Source organism: Festucalex cinctus, chromosome 21, assembly GCF_051991245.1.
Source record: "Festucalex cinctus isolate MCC-2025b chromosome 21, RoL_Fcin_1.0, whole genome shotgun sequence".
Classification (NCBI taxonomy): domain Eukaryota; kingdom Metazoa; phylum Chordata; class Actinopteri; order Syngnathiformes; family Syngnathidae; genus Festucalex; species Festucalex cinctus.
Window position 1 is genome coordinate 18129695 of NC_135431.1, and position 27716 is coordinate 18157410.

The 27716-nt window shown below is 39.3% G+C and overlaps 1 protein-coding gene across 1 annotated transcript; it reads right to left on the reverse strand.

Annotated features, from left to right (window-relative positions):
* Positions 1-26: 26 nt before the first annotated feature.
* On the reverse strand, positions 27-27716 carry xrn2 (5'-3' exoribonuclease 2). Its single transcript, XM_077510562.1, has 31 exons — positions 27455-27716; positions 26776-26903; positions 26274-26385; positions 26088-26199; positions 25957-26015; positions 25736-25825; positions 25450-25522; positions 23906-23956; positions 23645-23802; positions 23490-23564; positions 22124-22257; positions 21966-22023; positions 21762-21869; positions 21645-21689; positions 21395-21526; positions 21244-21294; positions 20067-20158; positions 19572-19707; positions 15116-15223; positions 14956-15045; positions 14808-14880; positions 14645-14728; positions 13664-13761; positions 13518-13597; positions 13347-13403; positions 12442-12510; positions 11147-11275; positions 10622-10743; positions 2925-2988; positions 1051-1255; positions 27-263 (listed from the first exon to the last, which is right to left on the reverse strand). The coding sequence occupies exons 1-31, from the start codon at positions 27527-27529 to the stop codon at positions 195-197; spliced, it is 2937 nt and encodes a 978-aa protein (XP_077366688.1). The 5' UTR covers positions 27530-27716; the 3' UTR covers positions 27-194.

Below are 27716 nucleotides of genomic sequence, written 5' to 3' on the forward strand. Positions count from 1 at the left end.
ATGAAATAAAAAAAGAAGTGCACAAGTTTCTACATGACTTGTTCTTTTATTGGACAAGTTAGTAAAAGACATTGGAGAATCTCTCAAAGGTACAACATTGATTTAAAAGTTCTACTTTTGTGCTTATAGAAGCATAATTAATTGAAAAAAAAAATTCATGTGACAAGAATTAAAAAGGGGGAAAAAAAAAAAGTTCATTTCCAGACGTATCTTCTGGATGGTGGTGGTGCAGGGTAGCCACCTCTGTTGGAGCTGTTGTGGCCCTAAAAACAAAACAAATTGCACTTATTCTGAAAAACAAAAGACGACTCTTTGGAGGTTCTCAAATTAACTTGAGATGCTGTCCTCAAGCTTCAGTACAGAGAGGGCGTTTATGTAAGAGAAATAAAAATCTGAAAAAGTGAGCTGGGCCCCCACCAAGGCTTCAGGACTTCATTTGAGCAGTAAAATCAACCAAGTAACATGACGTTAGTTAATTTTTTCCCCACATAATACAATGTACATTTTTTAATATTCTGTCCCACTTTGACAAAGGTAAGAAAAATGATCATTTCTGATGAACTCATTCACTGCCAGTCATTATAGAAAATTTTTACATTTCCAATACTCACGTGATATTACATTCAATAATTATATATAAACCGAATCTACCAAATAACAGAATAGACTCCCAACTTTTTGTCCCGTCCCGTTCTTTTATAATTGACAGCAGAAAAATGTAGGTTTGCCAAAATACAGCCATTTCTCCCATGGACTCTGAAACTGTGTTTATTTCCTATAAAATGGGGCAATGATGTCATCTACCGGTGGTTGGGCATCAGTAAAGTTGTTTCCAAGTTTGATATTTACAGTGGAGCATGCTCAGATTCGCCCCCATTTAGCACCGCTCTAAAAAATACAATTGACAAGTATACTTGTCAAAGGCAGTGAATGAGTTAAATGCGTCAAATTTGAAAATAAAAACCAGTGATATGGCAAAAACAAGACTACTGGGTAAGTGACTCATGAATTCCGACCTGAGTGTTTTTTTTTTTGGGGGGGGGGGGTTACCTGGTACTGCTGCCCGCGCTCGTCCCGCCGATGGTGCCATTCGTTTGCTTGCGGCTGGAAGCGCTGCTGGTAGCCGCTGGGCCCGGCTCCGCCCCGGCCGCTGCCGCCCCGGCTGGCGTTGTGTTGGTACGCCGCCCGCTGTGACTGCATGGCCCGGTCCCAGCCGTGAGAGCCGCCGCCGCCTCCATGGTACGCCTGCTGCTGCCTGCAAACACAAACATCACGCCCACTTCAAACCAGGCCTCAGAAGTGGCATTATTGACAAAGTATGAAAATACTCATTTAATAGCTCAAACTTTTGCACTTTTTCAAAAAAATTAAAAAATGATTCCCTTTCTGGTTGCTTCCAAATCGACGTGACAAAGTTGCCATCTGGTAATAAGTTTTTTTTTTTTTTTTCCACTTCAGTAGTTTGAACTGTTGTGTTGCACTAGTAATGCGACAAGCCCTCACTAGTAGCCTCATTTATCTGACCATTTCTCCATATTACTCTTTGTCCTTACTAGCAAGATCATTTAGGCTCACTAATAGTTTAACTTCGGTGTGCTCGTAGAACATCTGTCTTACCCGTAGTGTTTTACCCAAACTTTAGGACATTTTGCACACTAGTAGCTGGCATACTAGTAGAACAGTGTGCTACTAGTACTACTAGCTAACTACTATGTTATATAATGTCACTAGTAGTAGTAGTAGTAGTACAGTAGAGTTGTCAACTAGTGCAGTAGCTGCTAGTATGTCAAAGTTGTTCTACTAGTGTGAAGAAATGTCATACTAGTACACTGTAAAGACATTTGAGCATTTATATGACGTCCTTGAGCTCCAGTTAAAAGCGATACTCGACCCATTCAGCCATTTTCAGCAGCGAAAAGTTAATATTTTGTCCAGAATGAATTTGATGACTTCATTATTTTTCATGTAGCATTAATACCTTTTAAAAACAATTATTATTTTTTTTTTTGTTCGCCTGTGCTGTGGCTGAGGAAGTAGCTAACAGCCACTCATGGACCAGTTTGCTGACCAAACCCAGAAAACAGGTTAGGCATGATTGGTTGTTACCTAATTCCTCAGCACGGGTGATGTCATCTTCAGTTGACAGGAAGTGGAAAAAAAATGTTTTTAACTCATTCAAACCCAAAAAATGTGCAAACACGCTTTCCAATACTTTGTCCATCACCCCCCAAAACATATTTATATGTTTGTTTGTTTTTTATGCTAGAGCATATAGAAGTCTTTGATGCAGCTTCTGACACGAAGAGGTGACTGAAAGCAATGGTAATTATTACAAAAACGGCCAGCAGGTGGAAGAAGAGTATAAGAGATCGGCAACAAGCTTTTTTTGCCAGTGTTTTCACCAGGAACGTGAATATTGATGAAACTTTGCTATATTCTAATGCTAATTGCTACAAAAGGTAAACAGATACAAATGTACTTTTTTTTCCCTGATGAAAGAAGAGACAGAATTTGCTTTTGTAGGTTCCATGTTTTTATAGCACTAGAACACAATATATTGCAGGCCTTGCAAAATCAGTCAAGCCGGGAGCGAAGGGGGTTGCTTCAGTGAAAATGGCTGCCATTGAATGGGTTAAATGTACTAATTGTATACAAAAAAAAAATGTAGTTATCAAAATTCATTCTGGACAAAATACTAACTTTTTACTGCTGAAAATGTCTCAATGTGTCCTCACTAGTAGCGACAAAAATATTTATCAAGTCATTCTATGAAAAAATACTAGTGAGGACAAACAGGATACTCGTAAAAAATAAAAAATAAAACGGATGATTTGGCAGCAGAAGCTGAGTGGCGTTTTGCTCAGATTGACGGCGAAGGTGCGAAGAGGCTCCCCGGAAAGGCTCCCATGCAAGTGTGGACTCACCGTTGAAAGTGCGGCTGGTGCTGGAAGGCCGGCGGCGTTCCCAACAGGCCCCCCGATCTGGAATCTGCAACACAACAAAAGAAATTGCTCACAACAGGTTGCGCTCGCTTACAACCAGGCCGCCGCCTAACCGGCCTGCCACCGCCGACCCGACATCAGCCAAGATCAAATCCAGTTTTGCTGAGGTTGGAAGGGGCCGCGGGGTGGGGGTGGGCGGACATTTGCATGTTTTGTTGAGCAAATGGGGAAAAAAACTGCATTGAGCGGGCGGTTATTGTGGACTCCTCAAGTGGCTCGCTTCCATCGTGGCGAAGCCTTCACAAAAGGCCCACTTGAGGGAGGCGAAAAGAAAAAAAAAAAAAAAAAAAAGTATCCAGAGGCTTTTCCCAGATTCACTGTTACCATGGTGACGACCAGCTGCCCGTTTGTTTTGCCAGTACACCTGCACGCCGGGAAGTAAACACATTCGTGGACATCATGTGACCATTTGGCTCCAAGTCCTTTTTATTTACAAAAAAAATAAATAAATCCAAGTCAAGATGCAAGAACCAATACGGGCCGTCATACTTTTTTTTTTTTTCTTTTCTTCTTCTTCACGGCTGGTCATGAAAATGTAATGTTGAAATGTTTCCTAATTTTGCTGACACATCCGGCAAGGGCGCCTGCTTCCATTTGCAAATTCTTTACTTGGACTTTGTCAAAATAAAAGTCCAAAATGGCTGACTTCCTGTCCAATTTGGGCATAGCTCTTTAAAGGGATACTTCACTTATTTAGCCCATTGTAGCAATAAAAAGTTAATATTTTGTCTGTAATTAATTTGATACTTTCATTATTTTTCCCCGTAGAATTAGTACCTTTAAAAACACATTTTGAATTATATGAGAATTTAGTCTCTGCTGACGAACTACTTTTCGGCGGACGAACCAAACTACGCGGTCGAACAGCACCACGGTGGCGGCCACGAGAAGCTGACGCACGCTCACGGCGTCCCAGTTCGTCACCCCCTTTCTTTTAGTGCGGACGCGGTTTGTGTTTGATAGACATTTTGAGTGTACTTTTGCTATTATGGGACCGAAAAAGACCCCACCACAGGCTAGTGTTAAGCCTAATGCTTACCAGCGACGGATGGCGATTCGGCGGCGCGTTTGCATTGTAGTCAATGGAGTTCGCGCCACTAAAAAAAGCGAAAGTGCCATCACTTACCTAAAAAAAGGAGAAAATCGTGCCACGGCTGTTTAGTCCCAGGAAAGAGGTGAAAGTAGTTGGCGGTGCTCACTTTTTGTTGACTCGCTAAAGTGCTCCACTTCCTTGTTCACCAAGGGACACACCTCCTCCGCTCCGGTGAGCACGAAAGTGCGAATGAGCGACAACCGTTCCATAAACAGTCTACGCGGTGAAACGCTCGCGAATGAAGTAAGTCTACCATGAAGTAAGTCTACCATTGCTACTATCCTTAAGAACTACCATCACAAAGTAAAATAAAACGATTTTATTATACAGTACAATTTATTTCTTTAATTACAATACAATAGCACATTTATTATACATAAAATAAGGTATATTTTTGCGTAGCTTTAAGGCTTATTTAGTAGAAAATTATGTTTTATAAGGACCTGGGAACGGATTATTCTCATTTTAATGGTTTCTTATGGGAAATAAATGTTCGGAAGAAGAACTTTTCGGCTTACACACACTTTCTGGGAACCAATTAAGTTCGTGAGCCGAGGTATCACTGTATATATATGTGTGTATATATATATATATATATATATATATATATATATATATATATGTGTATATATATATATATATATATGTGTGTATATTAGGGGTGTCACGATTCGCCAACTCCACGATTCGATTTAAATTTCGATTTTGGGGTCACGATTCGATTTTTTTTTCGATTTTTTTTTTTTTTTTTTTTTTTTCCGCTCCCCCACTTTATAACACAGAGGCATATGCTTCTGTAGGCTAAGGCTAGTCTATGATCATTGGTTCTATTCATTGTACAGTAAATCTTATTTCAAAAGATCGGCTACATATAGGTGATGCAATTTCCATATTATTTTTGTGTAAATTTATGTAATATATGATAATTGACATTAGGCAGGAATGATCAAATTCAAAGAATTTATTTACAATATAAAGTTAACCGTCTTGTTCTTACTGAAGTGTAAAATAAAAAATAAAAAAACAAAAACAAAAAGTCACAGTGGGTGCCTGCCATCTATTGACTGTTTTTGGTTACAACAGTGTGCTGTGCGTTCCTCTTAAAATAATGTGCAATGTGCAACAACAACAAAAAATATATTGTATCCAAAGTCATGGAACAAATACAGCCTGAACAAACTATATCCCAACATTTACAGTTGCTGGGCATACTGGTTCAAGTACACTAATTAAATGTTTGAATCCAGCGTTTTCCAAGGCTGCAGGTCTGCTGCTATAAATAGACCTATGGATCTGGCGTTTCGCGCGAGCTGAAGTGTGTGGAAGTTTCACTGTAAATGAGGATGAAATAGTTGGTTGGACCGTTGTTTTCCCACTTCTAGTTGAATTTGATAAATCTAAATCTTTGTGATGCCTGCGTAAATGTCCCGTCATGTTTGTCGTGTTTCCCGTTGTTACGGCTGGCGGCCGCTCCCCTAGTATGTATGTGTGTGTTTGTGTCGGCTGGTGCCCGTATAATGGTACTTCAGTTTGAATGCGCCAGCGCGACACTCTGATTGGAGGACTGTGCCAGCGCGACACTCCGATTGGACGACTGTGCCAGCGCGACACTCCGATTGGACGACTGTGCCAGCGCGACGCTATTGTGTATCCGTGTATTATACCCCTATTGGTTATTGTTGTTTCTCCTCCGTTCTGTCAGTTCTGTCAAATGCGGTTATTATTTGTTCACCTTCCACTTTCACTCCCTTGTCAAACCCCTGCCTGAAATTTCAATTAAAACTACTCAGATGTTAAAGTCGACCCGTGTTTATCTACTCTATATTTTCTGTTATTGTGTTACTTCCCTTCCCCTTGACGAGCCGGGCGTAACACCGTGGCCGAGTACAGTACGCGCACATAGCATATCTTGCAACTGTGGTCTTTTTATCGACAACGTGAACGTTGTCGACATAACTCACCGGGAACGCAAAATGTTTCCAAACTGGTGACGAGAGAAGCGGGAGCGGCTTGAAGCACCATTGCTGTGTCTGTCCGCGCTTGCCATCATGACTGCAGGAGAAGTCAGCTAACAAGTGCCGTTAGCTAGTAGCTGAATGGCTGCGTCTCATTTGCTTTCCTGGGAGGTGGCGGTGGCGGCGGTGGCGGCGGGCGCGGGGGGGGGCATCGAATCGTGTGTCCTCTCTTCTATTTCGATGCTCGAAATCGTGACGTAATTTCGATCGATTTCGATAAAAAATCGAAATCGTGACACCCTTAGTGTATATATATATATATATATATATATATATATATATATATATAAGGGCTGTCAAGTTGTCAAAGTTAAAGCGTTAATAGATTAATCACAGAAAATTAGCGCATTAATCACGTATTAACGCAGATTAATCGCACTATTTTTTTCAAGCGCACTTGAGCCTTGAACGTAACCGCGGATGTTACCTTGAAGGCTGAGCAGGTCAGTGATTAGGTCAATGCATGGCATTTCCTACGCCTGCCGTTCCAAAATTTGCAGGGTGACTCCAGTCGGTAAATTTCACTTTAAAAAACACCCCGATGGGACTTTAGATTAATAAAAAGTCATTTGCATTTAATTAATGAATAATTGCTGAATTGCACCCAATTGACATGATGCTGTTACATTTTGAGCAATATACGCGCATGCAAGCAATTGCGTAATGCATTTAATCAATGTTTGCAAATGACATTCAGATAATAAAACACGTTAATGTCAAAATATTACGGTATTATGTATTTATTTTATATTAGCCAAATATGCAAGTAATTTAGCTGATTAATCGTGATTAATCAAAATTAAAAAGTGTGATTAATCAGATTAAAAATTGTAATCGTTTGACAGCACTAATATATATATATATAATAAAAATAATCAAAAATCAAATAAAAAATATAACAATAATATAAATAAAATGTATATAATAAAAATAATCAAATCAAATTAAAAATAAGAATATAGCAATAACAAAAAAATAAAATTAAATTAAAAAATCAAATAAAAATAAAATTTAAAAAATAGAGTTGAATGGGGGGTTTGAGCCAAATCCAAGTTTTGTGGGAAAAAAACATTTTCATTTCCAGGCCACATCCCCCACCCAGCCCTATAGTTACATTTGTGGCATCTTTTGAGCTGCGGGAAAATGGCTGGTATCGGAGGTCAAGTAGTAAATATTGTGTGGAGGCCGAGCAGCGGCGCCACGCTCGGCCACGGCGTTATTGTTGTCCGACTTTCTCCCGTTTGATGATCTCTTCCACCAACACGGCTCAAGTGGACCACCCAGTCGGCTTCCAATTATAAACGCCACAACGCGCCGGCCTTTCCTTATGCCGGGCCTCAAAAGAGCGGGAAGGACAAGTGGACACCTGTCAATCTCTTTAATTAGCCATGATCTGAGAGCGTCTGGGCCTCCAGTGTGCTCGCAACAAAGACCAACAAAAGGATTACGCCTGCAAAATCCTGACAGCGCGCACCGGCCACTGTATCAGGGACGGATTACGAGCCGCCGGGCAACTAAACACCTCTTTTCAATTTAGATGCCGACTATTTGACTCAGCTCAAACAAAAACACTGAGCTGCTTCTTCTATTTTCTTTTTTTCTTTTTTTGGTTTGCAGACGTCCACAACGTGTACAAAAACTTTTCGGATGAAACCACTGATTTGCAACTGCCATGCTGCGGGAAATGACCAATTTCACTTAATTGGACAAAGTGAGTCACTACAAATGCAACTTTGTTAAATCTATCTATGCCAGCGACGTATAGTGACGGCACAGGTGGCAAAATGTACATAACCTGTTGCCATTTCATACAACAAAATAAGACATGCAATGCACATATTAAGTGAATTTGTGTGAACATTTTGTAACATTTTTGCTGTGACAAAGTTGACTTTGATTGGTTAAAAAATGTGTTAGTCCAAATGAATTGTATTCTTTGTTCACTATTTTTTTTTTTCCAGTTTTCTTTTCTACTTGTAGGTCTTTGAGATGTTGCAACACAAAGGGCATTAGAAATAAAACTTATTTTAATCAGTTAATGGTGCATTTTCTGAACTGACAATTTAAAAACAGAGTGGCATTTAAAATAAATAAATAATCAAAATAATCAACAGATTGATTACCCAGATAATTGTTAGTTGCAGTCCTAATTGCAACACTAACACGTCACATGACAAAAGGGGCGGGGAAATGCCTAGCTGGGCCAAACGTGAACATTTTCACTTATGGGCGTACTCACTTTTGTTGCCAGGGAGTTTGACATGAATTGGCTGCAGGTTGAGTTTTTGAGCGGACATATTTAGATCGCTATACAAAGCCAAATAGGTCATTGTTGAAAAGTTTCATTTTTGGTGTTGTTCCATGAAAATATAAAACATTTTATAGTCGTATTAAACTTGCAAAAAAAAAATAAAAAATAATAATAATTTAATTCATTTATTTGGGTAAAAGAAAAAAGAAAAAGTCAAGGCAACTGGACTCTTCCTGTTTGTTGCATTTATTGTCTTTTTCCATCGTTTTCTGATGTTTAAAAAAAATTGACTTGGTAAATTATGCTATTAGGCTAACCATTCACAAATAAGTGAGGGGTATGTACACTTTAGTGAGATACTGTATGCGCCGAAAAGGGAAAAATTTGATGAAAAGAAAATTTATCCCACATACTGGCCTTTTAAATTAAGTTTGGTGCAAGTAGAAGAAAACAAAAAAAAACCTCCAAAAAGGATGTTGTGATTAAAATAAAGTGACTCTCAGAGACGTTTCTTCTACTTTGTTAATTGGGAGCAGGTCAGAGGTTGGACGGAGTTGTTAGTTTGTAGCTTGAGCGGCACAATGACCACCGGCAGAGCTCTGGCCGCAGCTGCTTAGTGGACGCAAGCAAGCCGGTGGGACGGCCGCGCACAAAGACCCCCCGGCGGGCTCTCCGCGGGGGGGGGGGGGGGGGGGGGGGGGTAAGCCACGTCACAAAAGGGGAGAAAACTTAACTTGGCTTTTAAGGCCCTTCAGATTGTTTGTGCTGTCGTACCCACAATGCTTTGCTGCAACGTCGCACGAGTCGGGCTATGTTGGGAATTGAGTTGGAAATTTTGCGGTGGCATCAGCCAGTTCCTGATTCAAAGTAACAGTTTCAAAACAGCTGCCATCGGTTGAGTTACTTCAGCTGATCAGAAAGGCAAACATTCAACGTTTAGTATTTACAAGTGAGTCGCTAATGAAATGACAATTCTCAACGCGCAGGGGTCTAAGAGCGGCGTCGAAACATCAGGGCAAAGTGCGACGAGGCAAAAGGGGTCATTTGTATGGAGAGGCGGCAAAGGAGCGTCGTCGACTTGCAAATTGACACATCAAAGTCTGAGCGTGGGCGAGGAGGATGGAGAGGTGATTAGGAGACGCCCGCGTGTGGCAACGGAGCTTGATAACATCAATGTGGTGGCACAATTATTTCGTTTGACTTAGATTCAAAAGTGGTGAGATTAGCGGAGGCGACACGTTTAGTCGGGAATCTTCAAATGGAGAATACCATGTCATCTATGCTAATTCTAGTTAGCCTGTCTATGGTGTTTCGCTTTATATGTTAGCATTATGCTAGCCAATTCGGTAGATGAAGTTATATGGTTTGGTAGACATTTTGTTATCTAAATATAGAATGTTTATGTTTACTTTTGCCTTCAAATGGAGCATGCTATGTTATATATGCTAATTCAAGTTAGCCTGTCTATGGTGTTTTGCTTTATATGTAAGCATTAGGCTAGCCAATTCGGTAGATGAAGTTATATGGTTTGGTAGACATTTTGTTATCTAAATATAGAATGTTTACTTTTGTCTTTAAATGGAGCATTCCATGTCATATATGCTAATTCTAGTTAACCTGTCTATGGTGTTTCGCTTTATATGTTAACATTCAGCTAGCCAATTCGGTAGCTGAAGTTATATGGTTTGGTAGACACCTTGTTATCTAAATATAGAATGTTTATGTTTACTTTTGTCTTCAAATGGAGCATGCTATGTCATATATGCTAATTCAAGTTAGCCTGTCTATGGTGTTTCGCTTTATATGTTAGCATTAGGCTAGCCTTTCGGTAGATGAAGTTATATGGTTTGGTAGACATTTTGTTATCTAAATATAGAATGTTTATGTTTACTTTTGTCTTCAAATGGAGCATGCTATGTCATATATGCTAATCCAAGTTAGCCTGTCTATGGTGTTTCGCTTTATATGTTAGCATTAGGCTAGCCAATTCGCTAGATGAAATTATATGGTTTGGTAGACATTTTGTTATTTAAATACAGAATGTTTATGTTTACTTTTGTCTTGAAATGGAGCATGCCATGTCATATATGCTAATTCAAGTTAGCCTGTCTAGGGTGTTCGCTTTATATGTTAGCATTAGGCTAGCCTTTCGGTAGATGAAGTTATATGGTTTGGTAGATCATTTTGGTTGTCTAAATATAAGATCTTAATAATGATAATAATAAAAACTTTTCATCTCTTGCTTGTGTGTGCGTCTTACTTTGGAAGGATTGATGCTGACCGCCGCGGGGCGGGTGGTAGTTTCCTTGGTGCTGGTAGTTGCTGGGAGGCGGGGCATTGCTGTACTGTCCTCTTCCGCTCTGTTGGTTTCGGAGCGAGTGGCTACAAGAGGAAGGAGAGGATGTCAAAGAGAAGGAAAAAAATAAAACAAAAAAAACAAAAACCAACAACTTGAAAGGTGCTCATCATGAATTCCAACCACGTTGCCTTCGGGGGTGCCAGATGTTCAATTATTCCCGTTTCTTAATGATAATGTGGACGTGCGGAGGAGGAAGCGGAGATCATAATCAAGCATGGCTGCTTAATGAGTGGTGTGGGGGGGCGGGACAAACATTTACACATTTTGAAAGGGACTGTACAGACGCATAATAATAAACACACTTAATTTTTTATTTTTAAACAGGAAGCATTTGTGTAAATCAGCAGCCGCACAATGTAGCACGTCGTTACCGGAAGTCATTTCATATTTCGCCAATACTAGGAGCGTGGTCCACCAAAAACTCACCCCAAAGCTCTGAAGCCCGACTGGTCCAAGTGGGCCTGCTGCCTGTTTGGGTTGAACCCCAGCTGCGGTCTCCATGGCTGGTTCTCTCGCCTATCCCAGTCCTCGGGTTTCAGCACGTTGGTGGGAAGCCTGGAAGGAAGCCGAACTAATTCATTGTCACACGTCTGAAGATTGAAGTTTATATATATATATATATATATATATATATATATATATATATATATATATATATATATATATATATATATATATATATATATATATATATATATATATATATATATATATATATAAACACATAAACAAATAAAGAAAGTTAAAAGTAAAATAAAATAAACATCCAATAAATGTCAATTTATATGTTCAAGGGAGTAGGAAGAAGTTGAAAACTTATCCAGTCCTACCCATTATTCTTCGTATCCTATCACTTATTTCATATTTGATACAATAATTACATTTTAATAAAAGAAAATATATAATCCTACTCATGTAGCGTATGCAAATAAAATTAATAGAAATACACAATAATAATACATCAACATGCTCATGTATACAATTCTCATTACACTCATATTGATACATCAAAGAAAAGTAAGTAAATAAATAAATCATTTCTACAATTTTTTTAACTCATGTCTGATTTAAATAATAATATTGAACTTTGCTTTTAAACATTTTTTTTTTAATTCAACAAGTGAATTACATCTTTTCAGGTCAGTTCCCAAGTTATTCCACAAATTAACTCCTTTAACGGAGACACACCTTTTCTTAATATTTGTTCTTGTTTTGGGTTTTTTGTGCACACTTGTACCCCTTATCTCATAAGGACAGTGTCTAATTTCAAACAACTTTTTGAGTACTGTGGCAGAGTAGATTGTGATATACTTTGTACATTATTTGTGCTATTTTAAACTCAAACAAGTCATAAAATTTCATTGTATTTAATTTAATAAATAGTGGATGTGTTGATTCTGTATATTTTGATCGATTAATAATCTTTATGGCTCTTTTTTGCAATTTAAAAACAGGGTCGGTATTTGTTTTATATGCATTTCCCCAGATTTCAAGTATGGTAATAATAATGTATTATATAATGTATATAGTGAATTCATGTTCAGGACCTCCTTGGTTTTATAGAGTATCCCTTTTTTTCTTCTTCTAAAGTATCCCGATGATTTTTGACATTTTCCTTTTAACATTTTCTATGTGTGGCTTCCAACATGTATTGCAATACAAATGCAGAGACCCTCGCAATTATTTGAATACGACATAATAAACGTGAAGGTGTTACTGACTTGGCCCCAGGAAGAAGAACAGCTTTGAACACAAAGCCCTCAGCAAACTGGGGATCCTTGAACTTCACTCTGGAAGGCAACACATTTGGTTAATTCAAATGAAACCAACACTGCATATACACAAGCACGTACATTTTACGGTTAAAAGAAGTGTGAAACACTGAGTCATACTAGATTTTTGTTGATTTTTTTTGCCACTAGGTGGCACTAATGTTTCATGTTGCTAACAGGAAAACTTCATTTTTCTTTTCAAATTCAAGAGCAATTGGTATTTGCAACATGTAGCAACTGACCTGGACTCCAGGCCATTTCGCTCATTGTAAATTACAACTAATCCCCACAACGACATATTTTTAAATTATTGCTAAATTGTGTTATGGTGACTCTTTCCACATCGTTGTATGCAAAATAAATCATGAACAAGTATTTACATTTGAAATGCCTCTTGGCATCGTATTTAATGCTTCTTAGCAAAACCCATTTAATGACTTTTAAGGGTTTTGAATGACCCGCGGAAACTCTGAAAACCCCGTCCGTCACCAGACTGACGAAACTAGCATCAATTTTACAGTTGTTACGTGCCTTTCCCTAAATGATACTTGAACACAAACAGTTGCAACACATGCAGACACACAATATAACAACCCTCACAGGCATATATTATTTATCCTCTGTGTAAAATGACTAATATTAGTGAAGCATGTGACAGTCTTGTGTATTTTTATGTCCCCTGGTGGCCAAGATTTTTGTTTTGACAGTTTTCTTTTTTTTTTTGAGGGCCAGATCGGATTATTAAGAAATCTCAATTCCTTTCAATGTTACCACTCTAGTATTAAAAATCTGTGCTGTACTCCAAAATTGGCCCGCAGCTGTGACAGAAAGACGACGGCCAAAAACATTCTTACCCGATGGCACTGTTGTGTGCGATGTCACGCAGCGTTGGGATGGGTGAGCTCACCGTCCTGAGGGACAAAAAATAAAATAAAATAAAAAGTTCAAAAGCGAGTCAGACAGGAGGACGGCTCGCCTTCTGATCGGAAATGTGCAGGAGCTAGCGTGAGCAAAGTGGTCCTTACTTATCTGGTAGGATAGGGTCGTCATCAAGAGATAATATACCTTGGATTCCATGGCAGAGCTCTGCAGGCATCTCAGTGGGCTAAAAGACAACATCAACGTGATTGAACCCACCTTATGCGCGTGCCACACATTCAGCTGGCGTTACCTCATGAGATTGTGCGCGGTAAAGCTCCTGGACGAAGTCCGACAGCGGGTGAGACCTCCCGACAAACACCACGTCGCTTCCTAGACTGTTTCTCCTCACTGGAACAACCAACACAATTGAACTGAAGGTCAAGAATTAAACCCAAATCAGATTTTCCCATTGAAATAATTGGAAAATGCCATTAACATGCTTGCCTCTTTGCAGCAGTCACTCATAGTGCAGTGGTGCGGGTCCAGCCTAGAATGTAATAATGTCTCAACTCCTCTCTGAGCTCATCAGTGCGGCACTAATATTAGTCGTTCTACGCAGAGGATAAAGAGTATATGACTAAGTACTGTTATGCTGTGTGCCTGCATGCTACTAAACAATTTGTAAGCAATTTGTCGCTTAAAGGGTTAAAAGCAAGCAACTTCAAACTGCAACATAGATGCTAATTAGCGGTGGCATTAAGCTAGCAGTGCCTTTCTGGAGGCATTACAGTGCTATTTTGCTCTATTAGAAACAAAAAAAAGTGATTTTGTGGGTGCTGGAAGCTATTAATGGCATTTCGATTCATTTCAATGAGAAAAATTGACTTTATACCCGTTTAAACTGATTTATAAGCTTTTTCACGGAACGAATTAAACTCTTAATTTAACTTCATGATAGGGCTGCTCAATATGAAGAAAATATTGATCACGATTAGGACAATCATTTGTTTTTTGGTACAAAACAAGAAAATGTTCAAATGTAAAAATATTAAGACATACATTTCTTTAAAACACTAAATATGAAAGATTTATTAAATTAGTAATTTTAAAATTAAAAAAGGGGCAAATATATACATTTAAACAACACCAAATTAGTATATTTTATTTCTGTTTACGATTGTGTCGATTTTATAATTGTGGAGTGTCATAATTGAAATTGTAATTGAATTCCAACGAATTGCACAGCCCTACTTCATGAGTATGCCAAAATGTGGGTCAAAGTGCAACTGACCTTCTTCGGACGTGAGGTCTGGGTAGACGTCGGCCAGCGCGGCCCGCAGTCGCCGCTCGTCCACAAACGGCAACAAGGCCACGCCTTCAAGAAAGAAACGCACACCAGGAAACGTGTCAAACAGGAAGAATACATTCCAGGAAGCGGGTGTCAGACGTCTCACCTTGCCAGGCGTACTTCTTTCCGTTCAGGTCTATCGCAAAGTCATCGGGGTAGAAGTCGATGATGGAAGAGTCCTGTGGGGACAGATGAAAAAAAACAGTCACAAGTTTGAACCAAATAAAAAACATTTTCAATTGCTGAAGACTCACTGGACTCATCATCAGGTTGCGCCACGTTTCTGGCAGGAAGTTGCCACTGGCGGCAGGAAACACGCCCATCAGCTGCTCCAGGGGCTTGAACTGCGCACACGTGACAAAAACAAAACTGGTATCAGCTTCACACAGGCGTCACCAATCCACGCGGGCTTACCGGTTTGGTTCCCCTCTCAAAGTCGGAGAACATTCCTTGAATGTCCTTGAAGTCCGAGGCGAAGGGGGCGTAGTGAAAGGGGAAGAACCACTTCCAGGAGGCGCAGCCCTGCAAGCGCAACCAACGCATCAGCGACCGCTCGTCCTTTTGTCCTTCGACAGATGATGTCATCCCGGCCCACAATATCGCTTTCTCTTTGCCCTTTCTCAACTATGACAGCTCTTCAGATGAAAAAAAGTTCATCCAACGGGACTAACTGACATTTTAACTTCTCAATCCCCTTTCCGCTCTTCCAAAGGAAGAGCTGCACTTCAACTTCAGGCATTGGTTGAACTACATTTTGATTTTTGGAAAGTTGCGCTGCGATATGTAAAACAAGGGATCAAAAGTGCGCCGCTGATTTAAATGTGGAAATGAGCGGTTAGCATGACAAAAGGAGGCCCGGTTGGGATTATTTACGCTAATACGACATTTGTCACATCTCGACTGCAACCGAGGGGTCAGAAAATTTGATTGAGTTTGTCATTTTGATTAGCTGCAGCCATCCACTATTTTAATGTAAAAAAAAAATTAATAATAATAATAATAATAATAATAATAAATAATAATAATAATAATAATAATAATAAACATTGGTGGAGCATTTTAAACAAAAACATCTGTCCAAGGGACACGAGTTAATTAAAAAAAACAAAAAACAAATAAAAAAACAAAAAAAAACAAAACTGTACTGCACCTTAAATACACAAGGGTAAAAATGTTTTAATTTATAATAATGATATAAAATATAAAATAAAGAATATATTTATAATAAGAATTTTAATTTCATTTCAAAGTACACTGAATTGTTGACAATTAATTTTTTGAGTGTTACTTCAAATTGATCGAGTGATCAGAAACAGGGGCCAAACAAAATCATTAAAACAATAAAAATAATTAAAAAAAAGTTAAGAAAACAATATTAATTTGTTTACTCGATAGCTGTATAAAAACGTATCATGTTGGGACACCGTCATTTAGAAAACAAAAATAAGAGAATGTGGATGTGCTCCTATTTTTTCTCAATGCATAATGCATTGCCAAGGTATTGGAACGAGATTAAAATCAAGTGACTGATGTGCAAAAACATGATTGGGACGGCTCTAATATATAAATCCAAACAATTCAATTTAAATGTAAAATATTAAATTTTTGTGATTGAGTGATATACTTGGTATTAATTCCACCAAATACAAACATTTTAGACTTTCAAGAACAAGCTTATTAACTGACTGAACCACATTTAACATACTATATTTCCATTGCCTTCTATCAAACACTTATTACCCAAGACCCCATGTAGATGCAAAAACGCCGTTAATGGAAGCACAGAAGAGAACGCGTTCAAATTTAATTCATTACCAACTCATTTTAGGATGTGAGCGGTGGGGTTGGGGAGCGTGTCAAATTCCAGCTCGCAAATGGCGGCAGTCCGTTTGAGCTCCCCGTGATAAACGTAAAACAAATAGGAGGTCCTCATTGGAGGGGGGAGACGACCAAAAGTGATTTAGGGAGCAAAGTGTGAATCACGTCTTCGGTGTTTTGGGTGAAGCCCACGTCCCCTCCTTCCTCCCCCCGGCGGCTCACTTGGCGATCCGCGCGTGATGCCGACGCCGTTGGCAGCGACACCGTGAATGCGCGGCGGCGCTGAGCAGACACGTCCCGTCTGCCGAGGACCTTTTAATCAATTCAGAGCGGCCCGCTGAGACCGGCTTTGGATTGCCGAGCATGTGGAGACCCCCCTTCCACCCCCACAACCAATCCTCCTTTCGGCCCCCTCAACTGATCCACCTCAACTCTCGGGAAGAGGGCGCCACTTATGATCTTCAACATTTTCAAACAATAAAACCGTTATAGATCATTGTAAATATTTATGATACGTTACTTCCTTTACTGTATTTACTGTTTGCCAACTCTTGGCAAGGTCTGCATTACAAATGGGAACCTCTCAAATTCCCTTACCTGGCTAATAAAGGTTCAATAAATAAAAGCTATGTTTAAAGCTACTCTATGTAGGATTTCCCAAAAAAATATCTTAACAATAGCCTTTTTATTTGACCATTTATGACTGAAACATATTCTAATTAGTAGATCAACATCTTCGCTGTTCACAATGGGTACTCCTACAAGCCTCTGGCCAATATTATTTCGGAAGCGTCCGGTCCGAATCCTTCGAATTTCCCGCCCTCTGTCTGCGGGATGTGACGTTATTCGCGTCATCGTCAGTTGTTTCCTGTCGCGCGAAGACGGAACTAGTACAGATTTTCGCTGCCCCAGACACCCGCTTTTACTCCGCGGAAGTCTGCTGAAAAAAAAATGAAAACAATGTCAAGTGCCACGGAAAAAAAAAATCTAAACTTGATAGTGACCGGCGCCGAGAACGAGAGTGAACATTGGTTTGACATTTCAGCGGTGGAGAGCGTTGAGATCGGACTTGGATTAGAAAAGTGATTCACAGCTGGCTTTCTTTCTACTCGAAAAGGTAAGAAGCGAGTATCTTGACATTGAGAAGAAAATGTGTTGTTTTCAAATAGCAGTAACCTCAAGATCGATCACTTCTCGGTCGTAACTATTGGGGTGAAAGTGAGGTGGACGGCAACATTTAGCGTGTAAGGGGCGACAAAGTTGAATGTAATAGAACACAATGACTTTATGAAGAACAGACGTTCCATTCCGCGGCGTTTCAATCAGGCTAAATGTCGCCTTATTTTCCTCCGTGAAAATAAGGCCTATTGTAGCTACATTATGCTAACGGAATGTGAACGGTACTACTGAATGGCGATAACATTCACGGCCATATCACACTAAGTAGTGAATGGGTCTATATGTTTTTCACAATCGTCAATTTCCATAAATGACAGCCCACCTTTCGGCTCATGCACAATGACGCTAGCCTGGGGGCGGCAAACACTAATAATGACTAGAATCAGGTTGACGTCCGTCGAGCGGGGTGACTACAATATGTAACTTCATATTAACATCGGAATGAGGTCCAATTAATTGACGTAATTTGCACATCGTTTTGGAGTACAGCACAGGACTGGACTTCGACCGACTAAAGCAATATGATCTGCACGTCCCGTGGACATCAATTGTTTAGTGGGGATCGAGAGTCTCATCCCGTGAAGTGGCCAGCTTTGTATAACATTATAAAACTTCTTACCTCTGAAAACGTAGTTTCATTGGATATGAAGAGCCCAGTCTTCAGTATTGAGGTCGTGCACGTACGAGTGCGCGCAGCGTGTACGAGCGTGCAGTTTGTTTTCGGCCACAGGTGGCAGTAGAGATTTGAAATTTTAAATCTTACATAGAGCTGCTTTAACATTCTGGAGTGTTTAGAGATCAATATTAGGGCTGCCATTATCAAATATTCATAAAATTGATTATTGACATAGATTAATCGCCCCCTCCCTGCTCCTCTAAAATTTTATATGATTTTTTTGTTAATCCACGAAGGTTGAACCTGAGTCGAATTAGTGTACTTCTGTACATATGCATTAATTTATTAACCCTCAAAATACGAACCTGTTGCCCCCAACAGGAAAATACACGTTTTTCAAATCACTCAACTCAATTAACTCCATTAAGATTGAACATGAGTTGAATTGAGTGGATTAAACTACTAATTGTTTGTTTCATGTACAGCACTGTGTATAAAGCAATGCTTGTTTTAAAGCGCTTTACAAATAAAGATCAGTTGAGTTTTGTTATTGAGCATCTTAAACACCAACAAAATTAGCCTATGCTAAATGGTTCGCAATTCTCCATTAGCATTAGCATGCTACCAATAAATCCATCAAGGTTGAACTTGAGTTGAATTGAGTGGATTAAACTACTAATTGTTTATCTTTTGTTATTGATCATTCTTAACCACCAACAAAATTAGCCTATGCTAAACGGGTAGCAATTGTGATTAACATTAACACGGTTGCGATTACCATTTAAGCTAAACAAACACTAACCACTATATCTACATTACAGATGAAATAGTGTCTTAAAAGTCACTTACAGATGATGCTTCAGCAAAGAGCTCCGAGGCAGACATTTTCAGTTGACCTATTCTTAAAGTTGACTTAGCGACTTCCCCCCCCCCAGCCCTGAAGGCAGTGTTAAGCCTATAAAAGTAGGTGGAAATTTCTTGCAGTTTTGGCTGGGCCTTACAAACAAAGTAACAACTATTTGTGCCGTTCTTGATTATTGTGACTTGTGAAGTCACAACAAAAAGTTGACCAGGCAAACATTAAATATATAATACCATAAACTGTGTTTTCATCAATTGTTTGATAGTGAAGATGGAGGAAAACCAAATGGCGGCCCATCCATATTGTACAGCAGGAGGCAGCCAAGTAAAAAACAAAAAAACAAAAACTTGCAAAACCTTGTTCCCAACCAAACGTACATTTGCTGGCGGCCTCACCTGGTAGTAGTAGCGCAGCACCCAGCACAAGCCCTCCACGTACGATTGGACCACCTTCTGCCTGAAGTCGTCGTCTGACACGTCCACGTCAAACTTGGTCTTGTAGTAGCGCTGCTTCCAACCGTCCTCCCACAACCTGCCGACAGCTCGTATTTAGCGCGAAGGCCTCCCAGCTCCAACCGTTAATTAAACCAACGGCTTTCATTCTAAGATGCTGCCACTTCCTTGCGTGAGCTGAATTCTCTCTCGGTTTCGACGTCTTGGGGAAATTCAAATAATGGAGGCCGCGCGGCACCTGTGCCACCGCGGAGGCCTGGTGCGGCCTGCGGGGAGCGCTGCCTCCTTAAGGGGAAGCCTCCATGAATACCAAATCACACCGGCGGATTTGTTCAGTGTGTCACACAGGAATTGACTGCTTTCCATTTTAATCGCGTGCGTGTGCGTACTCATGTCTGCTACTTCATGTGTGAGTCTTACGCTTATGCTTTCGCCTACCTGACGTTATCTTCCGGCTCAGGTTCATCGTCGCTGTCCGCTTTCCTCTTCATGCCTCTGTTGTTGTTGGCCTCGTCACTGGGGCCTGCAAACTGCCGACACCACAAAGAAATATTTATCAACATGCACTGTTATTATAAACCACTGATGCCACAAACATGCAATAAAAGTCTGGGCGATATGGAACAGAAATAAACCGATCATGTGCTGGGAATGATGTTCAGCATTTTGACGGAAATCGACATTGCCTTTTTGAATAAACGTATGGCCAATAATAGAACAATTTAAAACTGTTAACTTTAGGTAACTAAACTATTTATTTAAATTTTCTGTCAACTTTGTAAACAATGCTGCTGAAACTGGGAACTCTCAGCACCTTCTGTTTTGTTCTAAATTTTATATTTCAGACATTTTTAAAAACTTGATTTGTTGTGTAAAAAAAAAAAAAAAAGAAAACAGGGAGCTATTTACTTAAGTTTTAATTTAGCTTTTTAAGACATGCTAATGAATGCAATTTTCCTGAACTTTTGGTACAATTTTAAAACAAAGCTGTCTATTGACTAAGAAAAGAAAAACTCAAATAATTAAAAAAAAAATTAAAATAAAATATGCTTTAAAAAAAAAAAAAAAAAAAAAAAAAAAAAAGAGTTGGAGATTGTATTTTTTATTTTTTTTTATTTTGACGACAATATTTTTCCTTTTAGTGAAAATGAGTATCTGCTCCAAATTATTAAAATTACTATTATTAAAAATTATTCAATTATTGTCCTTCTTGACGACAAATCTGTATCAGTCCCGGAAAAAAACATCAGTCGATCTCTAAAGTGGATTAAAAATAAAAGATCAATTTTGTTTTCCTATTCAAGATTTGAAATCTTTGCCCCTTCCACTTTTGCTACAAAAATGCATGAAAAAAATAATAAATAAATAAAAATGTCTTCTGCTGTTTGTTTTCTAGGATTTGTTTGATTTCTCAAGCAAATTTGGTTACATTTTTTTTTGATCACTCAAAAAAAAAAAAGTAAGCCACAAACAAGCAAAAATTAGTATTTAAAAAAAAAAAAACTCAGCTGGTTTTCTGGATTTATAGGCAGAAAATACAGTCAAGAAATTGTCCAAAAAAAAAAAAAAAGAAAAAAAAAAAAAGTATGGCGATTCTAACACATTTTTAACTTACGTTGCCGCCACTCCCGTTCCTCATCATGGCCTTGAGGGACTGAGCGGCATCCTGAACAAGAACATACACAATGAAAACATACAACAAGGTGACTTCTTTTTTTTTTTTTTTAATTATTATTTCTATAACTTGATGGATTTTGCGGACACACCCTATTGGACTGCATCCTCATGTCGTAGGCTTGCTGGCGAGCATTGTCCACGGCGCCCGGCTGGTATCCTCTGCCCAGCGCGTGCGGGGCAAACTGGCCCCCGGTGAGGTAGGCGGGGCCTTGCTGCTCCCTCTGAGAGGAGTCAAAAAATATATATCTTAGGAGCCATTTCAAGTCTTCGACACAATTGAAGCCGCACAAATTGGCTTTGAGATGGTTTTAGAATAGATTTGAAGATTTTACTGAGTACCTTCATCCTTTGTCGTTTTTCTTTCATCCTTCTCTTAAAACTTTCCTAAACAAGAGGGGAAAAAAACCTGCTTTAATTAATGAACCCGACCACCTTGATGTGATTTCTAAGACTTGCATCGTCTTCTTTGCGCTTTTTGAAGATGTTGTCCTCGGCCACGCCCACGGCCTCCATGATCATCTCAACGCGCGCCAGGTTGACGTAGCCGTTCTCTGTCAGGTAGCCCTGCAATGCAGCGCGCGCACACATCCCGTCATATTGACTCAATTTCCCAGCATGCACGGAGGCTAGGAGGCCAAACCGTGACTTGAAAATACTCACTCCGGTTTTGTGCACCACATCTTTGTAGATCTTGACCAGTCGATCTATCGCCCCCTCTCTGGAAGACGGAACAACATCAAATATTAGATTAGTTGTTCCTTTCAGAGCTTCACACACAAACCCGACGGGGACAAAACACGGGCGACGCGAGATGTGACCTGATTTCCAAGGACGGCAAGTGAGGCAGGAAGTCGTTCCCGACAAAGAAACACATGAAGACCCAGTCGTCGACGCTCCTCTCAAAGTCAAACGGGAAGGGCAGGCTGGCCATGGTCAACTCTCGAGCCAGATACTGAAACACAACGCGTCAAATACGCACAGAAAGATCAACAATAACTTACCAAATTTAAATGAACACACACAGAGACCTCGCACATTGTTTTCATTTATTTTGTTAAATTATTGTAGACTATTCACCTCAAACTGTTAATGTTGAGAGTTTATTGGAAGAAAAAGGAAAAAAAAAAAACGTTTTCTTCTGTTGTGCTTTAATGTTGTTCATATGCCATAGATGCTCTTCACTACCCTCTATAGTCTGGGAGAATATTAGCATCAGGATCCATTTTATAGTGTTTGGTTTTGATTCAAGTGCATTTTTTGTCAACAAAGGTCCTTAACTGGATTCTCAGTTTGGATTGGCTCTTAGACATTTTATTTTCTGAATTTAATATTTAATATCAATTTTGTTTACATTAATCTTTCAATTTTGTGTTTTTTTTGTTTGTTTTTTTATTCAAGTGCATCTTGTTAACAGAGGCTGTTTATTTTTGGATATTTAATTTTGTTTTAATTATATAATTCAAATTTTAAATACTCAAGAAATAAAAGTTTATCTTTAAAAGTGTGTAATTGCATTATACCATTATGATATTAGTTGAAAATAACATGAAAATTGCAATATCGTTGTTCGCAATACTTTCTGGAGCAATTTATCATCAAGCAAAATTTGTTATTGTGACAGGCCAAGTCTCAACTACTGGAATATCTGTCACTTTTATGTGTGTATGGCTTCAAAAAGCGGAGCCTAATAACTGTATTTTGGCATAAAACATTAACCCCTAGAATCAACCAGTGGAAAAAAGGGTCATTGAAAGTATACATGATGGAGAAAATAACTGCAAATCTAAATTTAAGTACAGACATATTCAAGAAGAGATGGCATCCGTGTATAACTGGACCTGTTGCTCCATTTGGGACATAACTGCCAAGACATTATTGTTTATTGTGGTTCTTGTGTGTTTTTTTCTTTATTATTTTCATTCTCATATAAGTTGCTTTTAACAAGGAATTATGGCTTTAAAAAAAAACTGTGAATGCTGAGATGAGAACTTGAAAGCCTGTGTTGTTAATAAAGGCTTTTGTCTTTAAAAAATTTTTTTTTTTAAATAAAAATAAAAATAAAGGCGGTGCCTGATCTGGTGAGCGACATGGGTGTTAGCCAATGACCGTGCAGTTTTAACAGCCATTATGTGTGCGAAAATATATAACTTCGCCATGCTTTCGAGCGAGCTACACAAACGTTACCTCTCTGAGCACGCACAGCCTAATGAATATGAACTCCTGCTCCGCAAGCGGCATGGTGTCCGCAAATTCATCATGCTGGGAGACAAAGAAATCAGAATGTTAGGGTGTCACTTGTAAGTATTGGCGACAGCAGTGAGACGAAGACGTGATCCGACCTGGCCTTGCTTCTCCCGGGCGACGCCCTGACACTCTTTGATTTCGTGGCCCATTTGACCACAGAGTGCACATGGTCGGGGCTTGTTGGGTTTGAACTCCTCCCGGATGATGGTGAAGTTGGGCTCGTGCGTGGCCAAGCCCAGCATGATCAGGTCCGCTGATTGGTCGCCGCGCACAAAGCCACAGATGTTTATTTTGAAACAAATACGTCATATTGGTGGTATTTATTTTATTTTATTAAGTGTGTACTCAAGACTGACCGTCAGCACCGCAGAGGCAGTGATGGGTGTTGGGGTCGTGGTTGGGCTGAGCTGCGGATGACAAAATGTTTACAAAAATGAAGTGCTACATATAAAAAGGCTTCTTTTGGTAATCAAAGTCAGCGCAATAAAAGTTAGAACTTTGCCACCCTCTTGGGGCTTCTTGGTGCAGATGAACTAGGTTAAAATGAACTGAGGATCTTCATTTAGAGAAAAGTCTGCTTTGCTGCCAAGGAACAGCATGTTCAACAGCATGTTGAAGTGAGTTGAGGAGTTTCACCGAGATAAAAATTATTCTTTACCACCATCTTGTGGCGTGTAGACAAGACAAGAATAATCCTTTGTTTGGGTGTTTTTTTTTTCTTAAATAATAATCCTATTCCAATTACACCAACATGCATCCTAGATTCCGTAGGCATGAACTGTCTATTTTGGAAAAACAAACAAAACAAACAAAAAACATTATAATTTAGACTTTTTACAGAAAAAAAAAGATGTAGTGTGTAAATAAATATTAGTGCTGTCAAACGATTACAATTTTTAATCTAATTAATCACACTTTTTAATTTTGATTAATCATGATTAATCAGCTAAATTACTTGTGTAATATAAAATAAATACAAAATACCGTAATATTTTTACATTAATACATTTTATTATCCGAATGTCATTTGCAAACATTGATTAAATGCATGTACGCAATTGCATCCATGCACGTATTGCTCAAAACATAATAGCATCATATCAATTGGGTGCAATTCAGCAATTATAAATTAATTAAATGCAAATTACTTTGTTTAATCTAAAGTCCCGTCGGGGTGTTTTTTAAAGCGAAATTTACCACCGAGCACACCAACTGGAGTCACCCTGCTCATTTTGGAACAGGCGTAGGAAATGCCGTGCATTGACCTAATCACTGACCTGCGCAGCCTTCAATGTAACCATCCGCGGTTACGTTCAAGGCTCAAGTGCGGTCCAAAAAACAGTGCGATTTCTATGCGTTAATACGTGATTAATGCGACCATTTTCTGTGATTAATTAATCTATTAACGCGTTAACTTTGACAGCCCTAATAAATATACAGCTGTTTTTTTTAATTAAATTCTGAAAATTGAAAACAAAAGGAAACATATTCATGCCTATTTGGGGACGTAAACATAAGTTACAACTAATTTATATTTTTTACAGGGAAAAAGCTGTAATGTGTAAATAGTTTTTTTTTTAATTTAAATAAAATTTTAAAAAATGGAAATTTATCTCCTTGGAAAACACACAAAAAATTTTTTTTGAAACCCCCCCCCCCAAAACATTCCCCTAACATATACACTGCTACATTCTATTAAAAAAACAAAAAACAAACAAACAAAAAAAACAACAACAACAACAACAACAAAACAAAACATTGCAACCACTGCACGGACAAGACTCTCCCCAAGTGTGTGGAAGCTAGTTTCTTCACTTCACTGGGTGTCCAAATACTTTTGTCCACTTATTTACTACTGCGAATATTTAAATGTGCATTTCAACACCAGGACGAGCAGCACCTCTCTGTCTCCTGATGTAGTCCATAATTTTGTGTTCGCCTTCGCCCGGAACACTGGCGTCGGACAGGAAGACCTTCAAGACACCCCAAAGGAAAAACGACTGTTAGTGACATTATAGATTCAACATACACTCACAAGTTTTCAGTATCACTCACAAAAAACAAAACAAAAAAAAAATACAGGGGTTCACTGGTTTTCTTTCGTGTTTGCTCGCAGCAGAATTGTCCCTCATCAATCACTATCATTGATTAACATCGTTAACATTTGGCAGCAGAGGCGAGCTCACCGTGATGTTTCGCCATCCTGGGTCGTTGCTGAGTCTGTCCGCGATGTAATAACGAAGACAGTGTGCCAGGTTGTCCATGAATTCCGTCCCCTGGAGACACAAGAGAATTGTCCATCAAAATGAGAGAAAATGTGAACATTTACTCTGCATGATCAGTAACAGGGTGCAGCCTTAAAATTTCAGGTGAAGAACCTCCGCACAGTTGATTTCAATGAACTTACTGGCGTGATGCAGTTGCTATCAAACCTCTCCTTAATCTCCTCAGGTGGCAGGTAACCTCCTGTATAGGAAAACACACACGTCAAGTGTCATTGAGTGATGACGAGTTTTTCTCTCGTGTGGAGAAACCAACCTCTCTGGATGACCTCCTCCCGCATGCGATTCTTCTCCTCAGTGAGCTCCATGCCTTCTTTGGAAGCACGGAAGCGGCGAGAGCGCTGCTGGTTCATTTTGGCACGCGGAGCCTGGGGTGGGAAGATGAACAGTGAGATCATTATGGAGCACAGCAGAAAACGTTCAGCGGGTCAGAGTCGCTTACCACGCCGTCAATGGCCATGTACAAAACTCTCCTGGGACGCACAATGTTGAACAGACGGTCGATGTACTCGAAGATGGCCACCATCATCTCATCCTGGTTTTTGGGCGCCGGTCTGAGGATACATAAAAAAAGTAACATTTCTGCAAAAACTCGAGGAGCCACACAACATCTGCCTGCGTTTAGTGCTCATTTGCAATATATAAATTTAAGAATCACATTTTCTGCAAATAGCACCGTGACAATCTTTGTGGAATCTTCTAAAAATAATAATAAACTTACAAAAAAACTGAATGAGTACTTTGAAACTCTAACAAATTGACAAAAAGTGCTCTTTTTCACCATTTCAATGTTTGTTCTATTTGTGCTGCTTAACGTTTTTCAAACAAGTTACCTGAACCCTAACCCTAATAGAAACATTGAACAACATTTTCACACAGTCACCTCAGGTAAACAGTGTCACATTGCTGCTACTAGCGGGGAGAACAAAAAGATAGCTTCATACTTGTCCTCTGGATGTGTACAAGGGTGTATAATGCCGTTCATGTCCAAGTACAAATTGTCAAACTCCACCTCATTGGGGTTTGGCTTGGTTGTGTCCACGGGGATACGAACCCCATTACACTCTCTACCCTGGAAGACACGAACATGAAATCTTTATAAACGAAAAATGTACAAATGAGACACAGGAACTAAGATGAAAATACATCCTTCCATTGCCAAATTGCGTTATATTCCTTGTGAACTGCGCTTTAAACCCCAAATGAATGTTAAAGCTGGAAAAATGTGCCCAATTATTCGTCGTAAACTTCATTTATGAGTTTGCACGACACTGGCAAAGGCCACACTAGTTTACGTGGCATTAGTAATTATTATTTACAGCACAAAAAGTGAAATGTTCAGGTGTTCAACGCCCAAAGGAAAATAAACATCAGAAATTTAGAGTCAACTCGCTAAATACTTGGACAACTTGAAAAGCTGGGGTACTGACGACCAAGTTAAAGTACAAAATGTCCTGGGAATGACTAAACGCGTTGCAGTTACTCGTTTTCGTTAGTCAGATTCCATGCACGAGAAATGTACAAAATCGAAAATATTGCAAACGAGTCGTCATATAGACATGAATCGTTACGCACATGTGTGTCTATTTTGGAAACTGAGATGCTACTATGCTAACGGCTTACCTTCTCCTCCACGCAATGTACAATAATGGAGGGATATTTGCGACTCAGCCAACGGAAAAATGCGGGGACTCCCATCTCTGCTAAACTATCGCTTTCCCCGCGGTGCGATAAAAGCGTACAAACGCGAAACCAATGGTCTTAAAACCTCAATTTCAACTCGAATTCCCAAATAATAACCGAGTGGAGAAATCTAGCTAACTTATAGCTTGTAGCTACATGCTTGGCAGCATTCGTGTATTTCTTCCGGGTCACGCTATTGCCC